General features: G+C 47.1%; 2 protein-coding genes across 2 annotated transcripts; one reads left to right on the top strand and one right to left on the bottom strand.

The window, feature by feature from the left end:
• Nucleotides 1-338: 338 nt before the first annotated feature.
• On the bottom strand, nucleotides 339-2,985 carry LOC128305480 (chorion peroxidase-like). The gene is made up of 3 exons (XM_053042954.1): nucleotides 2,047-2,985; nucleotides 1,244-1,970; nucleotides 339-1,180 (listed from the first exon to the last, which is right to left on the bottom strand). The coding sequence occupies exons 1-3, from the start codon at nucleotides 2,930-2,932 to the stop codon at nucleotides 487-489; spliced, it is 2,307 nt and encodes a 768-aa protein (XP_052898914.1). The 5' UTR covers nucleotides 2,933-2,985; the 3' UTR covers nucleotides 339-486.
• A 363-nt stretch (nucleotides 2,986-3,348) lies between these two features.
• LOC128310429 (chorion peroxidase-like) lies at nucleotides 3,349-6,899 on the top strand. Its single transcript, XM_053047068.1, has 4 exons — nucleotides 3,349-3,630; nucleotides 4,303-4,768; nucleotides 4,864-5,955; nucleotides 6,024-6,899. Exons 1-4 carry the CDS (start codon nucleotides 3,363-3,365, stop codon nucleotides 6,706-6,708), a joined length of 2,511 nt encoding a protein of 836 aa, XP_052903028.1. The 5' UTR covers nucleotides 3,349-3,362; the 3' UTR covers nucleotides 6,709-6,899.
• Nucleotides 6,900-10,022: the final 3,123 nt, after the last annotated feature.

Here is a 10,022-nt window from a genome sequence, read left to right as displayed (position 1 = left end):
GCTCCTTTTATTCCCATCCCTTCTAAAAACTTTACAATCCTGCTATCGAGCCATTACACGAGCCCTGAGTGATAAATTGGAATAAAAAAAAAATAAAGAACGCACCTTGGATATTCAACTCGGTTGGGTATAAACGACCAATCCGTTTTTAATGCAATGTTCAATTCTCCACGTTTCGAATCATTTAAAGCGGCGGTTGCATATTCGGAGCATTCACATAACATCGAAAATGTTTTAAACATTCAATATTGCTTCTACGTATATCTTTATAATACCAAATTCATCAAATTTTCCCTGTCATCATGGTCCTGCCTCCTTATGGTCTGCAAATCACGTGCTTTTCGATAACATTTTGTGCTCTTTTGGCACATTTTTATTCAAACAAACACAACAAATTACAACAGTGTTAAATAAAACACATTTAAAACAAAAAACACCATAAATAGACCGCTCATACTACAAATAGTATGTAAAAAAACGCCACAACTAGTGACTGCTCCAAGCAGTCAGATCCATCGAAAGCATCGCATGGCATGGAACTGGCGGATTATGTTCGCTCGGCTGGTTAAATGAATTCGACGGTATCGAAAACCCTTCCGGATGGTCGATGTTCGCACAGATGACGGATGCGAGCGTCACTTTGCTCAATTCGTTCAGCTGCTCGCCGGTAAAATATCCCGGATTGTGCTTCGGCCCGTTAGTATAGTAGTACCGATCGCCAAACTTAAGTCGTGCAAACTGCTCACTGATGATGGCGGCAAACGTTTCTCCGAATAGTGCACCGTCCTGCGACGGAGGTTCCAGCAATCCACCCACCCAAAGATCCACATCATCCGGCGAGTCGTACACGCTGGCCAACCGTGCACCGACCGGGCCAAACTGTTCGAAGCCGGTGACACGTCCCAAACCAGCCCATTTGCGATAGTCGTTGTACGGGCGCAGGGCATGATCGCGGCCGCGCTGTATGTTCAATGAGGCCAGATCCGAGCCGAACGGGTTGCGCCCCGCAAACAGTAACCTCGTCAGCCCAAATGTGATGGAATTGTCCACCTGTTGCTGCGGTTGATCCGTGAGCGAGAAGAGAAGATCGTCGAAAAACGATCGCTCCAGCAGACGGGATGGGTTGAGAAACACTTCCTGAATTGGAACCAACTCCGAACGGCGATGACGGTGTTGAATCCTGTTGGGAATTAACAGCAATGAAGTTCGAGAAATGGAATCCAAACCAAGAATCAATTCTTACAAAAATGCTCCATCGACGGTGGAATGACCAAATCGGAATGCCGCTCCGGAAAGTTCGTTGAAGACGACGGGTTTCACATCGGGGCTGTAGAAGTTCGTGTGTCCGTTGTGTTCATCAAACAACCCGTACTGGCGAGCCTTATTATGGCCCACGATAGCAGGCAGGTACTCGTTGTAGAGAATCTTCTGCAGTTCTGCTCCAACGATACGACGAGCCTCTTGGTACAGCTGTTCATCATCCCAGTGGCGATTCAGTGCGGCCAACCTTGTGGCAACTCGGTTGTGCTCCCTCAGGAACAGTGTATGCATTGACGTAAGCGCAACGATTTGGTTCGATCGATCGTCACCGGCACGGAAGCATGCTTCGGCCCACGGTTCACAGGAGCTCCGTTTTCTGGTGAACGGAAGAAGTTCCTCGCCCGACGGGAAGCTATTCAACAAGCGCCCGTCATTGAATGTACGCAGGGAAACGGCCAGTGCATCACTCGAACCGTACACAGAGGAACCATCGATGAAGTGAGTGATTTTGTTCAACTGCTTACCATAGCCCAGCTTACACTTGCCATGCCGAACGAGGGATAGTCGCACAAAGTTCAGACATCTGATGCCGAAGCGAGAGTAGAAGGGATCGGACGGACTGACAGCGATTGGCATACAGGCGAAGTGAGCCTGATCACCGTGCAAAGCTCCAGAGTGATCCGCATTGCAGCATTGAATTTCTTCCTTTCCTGTAATTTGGATACGCATCAAGAATTCAGCTTCAAATTGTTCATGCAACAAAGTACCAACGAGCGGAAGACTTACCCATTTGCACACTGGCACTACGCGTAAAATCGTGCGACATAAACTGTCCGAATAGCACCAACAATAGGTTGTGCTTGCGATCGGGACGATCATTGTCCGGGAAAACCGCGACCGAAATATCCCGCGCACTGGCAAGAGGACGCCCGGATACGCTCGAGTGCACTCTCGGAGCCCACACACCATCCTCATATGCCGGTGGTAGTAAACGCTCGAATGGATGGCCGGCCGCACCCCAGCTGGTACGCGACGGAACAGGATTGTTACAGGACCCATCGAACGCTCGGTATCTTGCGTGCGGATCACAGGATTTTGGCGGAAGGCATCGCTTACGCCGTGGCGCATTCTTCAGGCTGATCTCATCGAGATCGAGTCGCTCCTCCACGGTAAGGTTAAGCGCATCGGCAAAGGATCGTGCTACGAATATGTCTTCGTATGCTGCCTGATCATCCACGCTCAGTTGGCGAAGAAAAGGTGTGCTGTGGAACTGGCGCACCAGCGACTCCTTTGAGGCATCGCTCGTCATAACCTCCCGGTAACGATCGATGTTGGCCAGCTTGCGCGTGTAGACACGATGTCCATCTCCCACGGCATTATTAAACAGCTCCTCGGCGAGTTCGTAGGGAAGCGAACGTTTCCTACGCCTAGATTCTCCACTGACGCGACAGCACAATCCTTCAAGCCCATCAGCCGTAAGACACGATACGAGTTGGTCGCGTGCACGTGGTTCCACATCGCACATCACCCGCAGCATGCATCGTTCGTTCGACGCGGCACATTGGTGAGCGAACCCGGATGAGGATCGTTCTACAACGTCGATCGTTTGCACGGTTGCGAAAAGGTGTATTAAAATTATCACTAAAAACGAAAGCACACTTTCGGTTTGCATCGTATCGGAGGTACGGTAACGATGCGTTCGTGGCTAGAGCGGTCGATGCACTGGTCCTTAGTGACAACCGGACGTGTGCTACTCTTTGCATTGGCCGGAAGCAAAGCAACGCAGTGTCTCAATGTGACAGATAAAACGGTCGATAAGACCAAGTTCAAAATTTGAAACAAAACCATTTTTCCGATAATTTTTGCCATCATTGTTCATGCATTATTCGTAACCAAACAATTATTAATTAAACATTCATTTTATATCAATTTTATTGGAGGCTAATGTAATAGATAAATAAGTGCCGTCTGTCACTAGCTAATTCGATGTTTTATTTCATCCACGCATGTAACGATCCGACACCAATGTTCCGACCTTACCTTCATCCTTCAGTCTCATTTCAGCAGGCCAATCAACCGTACCATACAGGCGGTCTATTTTAATGGTCCTGTGGTTAGTGCCGTCCGCTTTTTTTTTTTGCTGTACCCCAATTAATGGCTTCACTAGCCAGTGCTATTTTTTTCGTAACTTTAGTTTAATTACGTTTGTTCGCCCTCCGTCCTACAAAGGTGTAGGACCGAGCTTCCGAAAGATGAAACACGCCGTAGCGCCACTCTGCGTAGCGATAGCGCTTTGCATTTCCGAAACACTGGCGACGATCGACGATGGTATGGGTGCGAATGATTTATACACCCAGGCCAACGCAAGCGGTGAGTAAAGCTGTTGGCTGCGTATAGAGGCAGATTATTTACTTGCAAAATCAACTGATTCCTTCTGCAGCTGGCTGGAGATAGTGTTTGTTCTGGCTGGCAGCTGAGATAAATTTAGATAACCTCGGTAATCGGTACAGAAATCTAGTGCGCGGTACAGTAAAGGACAGCAGCACGTGCCTTGTGGAAGATGTTTGTACGAACACGGGTTAGTGGCTCGATGGAATTGAGCATTGACCGTGTGTTTAGCAATTGTCTAAACATTTCGTATTATGTTAGCCAATTTTCGTGCTGGTAGCAGGTTTCCTTCAAAATTATTCAACAAAAAGGTGGTAAAGAAAAGGATTCTTTCTGAAACATTGTATTCTTTATAAAAAGATTGTTTCAATATTTAAAAAATGAATTACAAATATTTAACAAAATAACTTCCTAATTTAGGAAGAACTTATAATATAAAAAAACGATTTATTGCTGACTATTAATAAGTAAATCAATACATCATAAACTGAATAATTACATTCAAAACACCCAACTTATGGAGAGGTGTTTTTAAACAGAATTGGTAACATAAACTATGTGCGCTGCCTATTAGCTGCAACTCAATTTCCGTTAATTAAATAGCTCATTATAATATCAATTCATTATCTTCCTGTTTTTTCTTCTGCCCAACAGCGACACACACAACGCTCTCCTGCCCACCGGAAAGTTCCTGTGTGCGTTTGTTGCAGTGTCCGGAAGTCGATCGAATGTCCATCGTCCGCTACCTTTCACGTCCACCGCACCTTCGCCCACCAACCGAACGGCGCTGGGAACATTCGGTTTGGCGTCGATGTACGCTACTGAATGGGGAATTTAATGGCATTTGTTGTCCGTCAACTCCGGTTGCTGCAAGTGTGACCAATGCAACGTCCTTGCAGTCGAAAATGTCACACCACGAACAAGAGCAACTTTTGCGAGATGCTGAAAAAATTGCATACCAAGAGATGGCAAAATTCTTCACCGAAGGCAACGTGCTCGAAGACGTGTCTCCGGACGTAAACGTGCACGGTGGAGTGCCCTTACCGGACGATGTCCTCTCGCCGGAGCTGGTACGGGATGGGCTGCAGGAGGTGCTGACATGGCAGGCCCTTCAAAGGATGTAAATGAGATCGTTGCATAATGTTGGCAAATGACTTTGAACAGCAGTGATTTGATTGAATTCTTTTTCCTCTGCTTTACACTCCCTTTTGGCAGCTCCAATGGCACAGCGGTGGCAGGGGATTTTGAACGTCCGAAGCGCTGTCTGGTGGGGCCACCGTGCGAAAAGGGCCACTCACGTTACCGGCGCTTCGACGGACGCTGCAATAACGTCGAACCGGGCGGAAGTCTTTGGGGTTCGGCAGGATATCCGATGGAGCGCTTGCTTCCACCGGCGTACGGTGATGGCATCTGGGCGCCACGCATTGTCTCCTACACCGGTCGTTACCTGCCGTCGGCTCGCAAATTATCTTCCACGCTGTTTGCCGATCTGCACCATCCTCACGCGACCCGAAACGTACTGTTCATGCAGTTTGGACAGTTCCTGGCGCACGATTTCTCGCGCAATAAAGCGATCGAAGCGAAGGCGAAGTGCTGCACGGAGGATGGGACTGGCAGGGTGAAGAATGCACCACCCGGATGCATGCCAATTCCGGTGTCCAGCGGGGATGATTTCTATTCCCAGCACGGTGTGCGCTGTATGCACTTCATGCGTGCGGCCGTGGCCCCGATGCGGGACTGTGAGGCCGTAGGTCATGGTAGACAGTTGTCCGCAGTAAGTCACTTCATCGATGGTTCGGCTATATATGGCACGAGCAAAAAGCAAGCCCACGAACTGCGGGCTCACGAAGGTGGACGTTTGAAGTCGCTGTACCACAGACGCTTTCACAACGAGCTGCCACCGCTCGATCGCTCGAAGGACGCATGCGATCCGGGGGCCGAAATGTGCTTTCGAACGGGGGATGGCCGCTCAAATCAGCTGATCTCACTCGTTGCCGTCCATACACTGTTCTTGCGCGAACATAACCGACTGGCCCGACATCTCCAGAAACTGAACCCACACTGGAGCGACGGTACATTGTTCCAGGAGTCTCGTCGCATAGTCATCGCCCAGCTGCAACATATTGCATTTGGCGAATATCTGCCCAAAGTGATTGGGCCTCGGTACACGTCTCTGTATCGCTTGCATTTGGCCGATCCTGGAACGTACAGTGAGTTCTACAACCACCACACGAACCCCTCCGTGTCGAGCGAGTTTACTGTTGCAGCATTCCGGTTCGGTCACTCCACTGTACCTTCGAAGCTGGAGTAAGTGAAGTGAATTGCCACCAAGACAAGGAATTTCTTACTAATTCCTCCGTAATCATTACTTTCAGACTACATGACGGACCGGTCGACACGTGGCGCACCTTCCTCAATCCGACGCGGTTCCGCGAGCGACACTTCTACGACGATCTGCTTGAGGCACTGCAGCACCAATCGATGCAGTCCGTGGATGAGCTGTTCTCCACCAGCCTGACACACTTCCTGAACGTGAAACCGGGCAAACAGCACGGCGTCGATCTGGCCGCCATCAACATTCAGCGCGGCCGGGATCATGCCGTCCGGCCCTACAACGACTATCGGCGACTGGGAGGTAAGGTGGATACCAGCTCGTTCGACGACTTTGGAACCGAGGCGGGCCACAAGCTGCGCACCCTCTACTCCCACCCGGACGATGTGGATCTGTACGTGGGCGGCGTGCTGGAACCCCCGGTGGAGGGTGGTGTGGTTGGGGACACGTTTGCCGAACTGATCGCGGATCAGTTCTCGAAATTCCAGCGTGGCGATCGGTACTTTTACAGCAACGGACCGGACACCAATCCGGGCCACTTTACGCTACCGCAGCTGAAGGAAATTCAGCGCGTGACCATGGCTTCGCTGGTGTGCGCCAACGCGGGCGATCCCCATCGGATGCACGTGTTGCCGGATGCGTTCGGCCTTCCGCACGATGGCAACCGGGCGGTGGATTGTACGGCGCACGAGATTCCCAGGCTGGATCTGAGCTGGTGGAAGGATTAGTTTATGTTTGAGCGTTGGCGCTTGAGTTATTACGTTTCCGCATCGATGTATGATTTGTTTTATTGCGTTTGCTGTGCATGTGCTCGTTTTTGCTATATTGTTTGAAATATAGTGCATTTCGTTTCATTCGTTGGAATTCACAGTTTTTTTTCTCGGCATGTTGTTTACCTAGTGTTTCATAAACAGACCGCAAACGGTTCAAGTAAAGTTTTTTTTTTGCAAGTTTGCATAACAATGTAACAATATTAATGGGATTAATTTAAAATGTCTGTGGTAGAATGAACGAAGCTTCTACGAATTAGGTTTGAATCTACTCCAATCAAACTGCACACTTTTCCCCGGGCTAGGAAGGAAAAGGACGTGAGAGCCTTATGTTCAGTTCTAAAAATAAACTCTTATGCAACTTAACATCCACTGCAATGATAAGGATTTTCCGTTTTCCTTTAGTAAGATTTTTCCAGAACACTTCAAAACACGAAATTAGGTCAATTGTTTCATGCCGAACGATTCATTCATAAACAGTGAAACAGCACAAAAATCACATTTCACTTAAGTCGACTGCTAATTTCCAAACACTTATTTGATAAACAGATTGGTTGGTCATCTTTACCATTATCCTCAGCTCATTATGGGCCTCTTTTCCGGGCATCATTAGTTTTACTGCTGAAAGTCACGAATCTTGAAGTCAAATATTATTTATCTTTCGCCCCAATACAGAGGGCGCATCGTAAATGGCGCCGGCCCTCCATGGCGGCGTGTTTGTGCTTGTTGCAAAAAGGGTAATGTTTGCATTCGGCGCGCATCGCAGTGGACGGGTTCTGCATCGCGTGTTCAAGCAGTCGAAACACATTGGAGTGGACCGGTGCGCGGGCGGGCGAACGTTCTGTTTACCCTGGTTAAATGGTTTGCTTTGCCCGGGCTCGGTATTGGCAAAAGAATGGGTAAAGGTCTCCAGCATTTCCTATGTTTCCGACAACGCTTTGTTCTCTGGCTTTAGGATGGTAAAATCTGTGCAACGTTTCACTTCTGTTAAAGCGAACGTTTCCGGTATTGGAAATCGTGGGCCCGATACTTTCCGACCGAGGCTTTAGTAGGCTTGTTCGTAGTCTAGTATGCGTATCTCTCGCGGAAGCCATTTCTAACTGAAATGCAGTCCTTTGTTGAAAGTGCAGCATGCAGACGTCTGGCTAACGAACGTAATGAAAGTAGCCTTCGTTGGCGGAGAGCAACAAGTGGCCATGAAGGTAGATAACACCTACCTTGCCGCTGTGTAATACACGCGTTACGCACGCAGCAGAACCAACGTTCATCCGAACATTGGAGCTTCGTGACGAAAGCTTCGGGATGAACATCGTTGTTTTTCTGTTCCGCTTGCACCTGCCGCAAATTGTGGACAACACAACGGATTGCCAGGTGGGTGGCGGATCAACCGGGAGGAGACGAACAAGCATACCTCTGCTTTCATCTTTAATACCGTACATCTTCCGTTCATCATCCGCTTAATCCAGAGCAAAGGCTGCGTTGGCCAAAAAAAAAACAAACAGGAAAGCCTCTTTCAGCGATTGGATGGGAGAGCTTTGGGTGGACACTCGAAATATAACTGGAGGTAATCCATGATGAAGGAAAAATCACGCATCACCGAACACAAACAACGGTTGCGGGTTCGCGCCTTTAATTGAGGTGGATTTTGGAGAGCATTTCGGGGAAACATTCCAGCACTCGGATTGGCTTCGAACCGTGATGTTGTTAATTATTTCTCAGCAGCAACAGATTTTACACATTCGCTTCACTTGTGTTTGGATAGCTTCCCTCAGAGTAAGAGTTGACGAGCGGGAGTTGGATGGACCGCGCGCCTCCATACACATTTAACATGTGGCTGTATGTTTGTTCGTTGGCAATCTGGCACATGATAGTATCGACAGCTGCGAATGGCTAATGTATTGAATTTCGCTAATTGATGCACCTCCGGAGGGAATCCACGCTTTCCGAAACCAGACGAAACTAGTTCACGTTGCTTATTGTGCTGGATACATCATTGGTGTGAATATCATATTTTTAGACACGAGAATACCTTTTACCGAAACTGTGCAAAATGATGTGGACACGATTGTACATTTTTAAAACAAGCGATTTCGTAAGAAACATTTAAATGGAACTTAAGACATTTCGAAGATGACATTGGTTCGGCAAAATGTGATAGGCAGTTTACTAATATTCTTCCAGGAAATACGGGATGAACATGATTACAAGTGGATTGACAGGATTTTGATGTATTTGGAACAACATTGACAAACATTTGAAACACATTCTTGTAATGAATTCTTGAAATACGTTCTTGAAATTCATTCTTGTCTAATGAATAATACATTACATGTTAGTTTGAGCTAATGAACGAATGAAGACAAGCTAGAAGAGATAGAAGAACTATAGAAGACCCTTAAACTATCTGGCCCTTTTATACCTGACCTATAATGCCCTAGTTATGAGGGTTGAGTCTTAACCTAAAGGCCAATCCACTGTAGAACCTTTCTGACAGGTACCACTATCAAACAGATTTATGATACGACAAGTAAACAACTGATCACATTGTCACAACGCGTCAAATCGTGGAGAAGTTGGGGAATTATAAATTATGTACGTGGTACTTCGTAATTCTAGACAAATTCCGGTGGTCAGCAATCAACATTCGGAGCCGTGACTTCATTACAATAGACAGGTATGTTCAGGTGTGGAAAATTGAAGACTATATATTTAATTTTTTATTCATCTACAGCGGACGTATTGTCATAATTGTAGCTAAATTTTACCGGAAGCAACTCAATAGCCCGTACAAAATATCAATTAGCGAAGATGTGGCGTTTAAGCAAATTCATTTACCCTCAGTTTTCTCAACATTTAACGTTCAAATGCTCATATACAAGATCAAATCAAATGAGGCTTGCGGTGGGCTAAGCACATTTTGAAAATATCGCCAAACAACTTCCTTGTTTTTACGAATTTTTCAACGCCTACTCTAAGTGACCCTCCTGACACATCGTAAAACACAAAGTTAAGTAATTCCCCAAGAAGTAGATCACATCTACACCCAAATCGGTTTTCAGAAAACCACCAGTTGACGTATTGATTTTTCGCAACATTATTTGAATCCCACAAATGCAACATCTTTTCCCTTCCTCGAACATCCGGTCACTTACACTAGCGAGCAATTCGACCGAATAGCCTGTCTAACTTGTAGACCGCATGCTGTATCTGAGGATGCTTTGATGGTCGATTCTCGTGTGAATTCTGTTCTAATGATTTGATTCCGGTATCGG

This window comes from Anopheles moucheti, chromosome 2, assembly GCF_943734755.1.
Source record: "Anopheles moucheti chromosome 2, idAnoMoucSN_F20_07, whole genome shotgun sequence".
NCBI lineage: Eukaryota > Metazoa > Arthropoda > Insecta > Diptera > Culicidae > Anopheles > Anopheles moucheti.
This window is presented reverse-complemented; position numbering and strand designations above follow the sequence as displayed.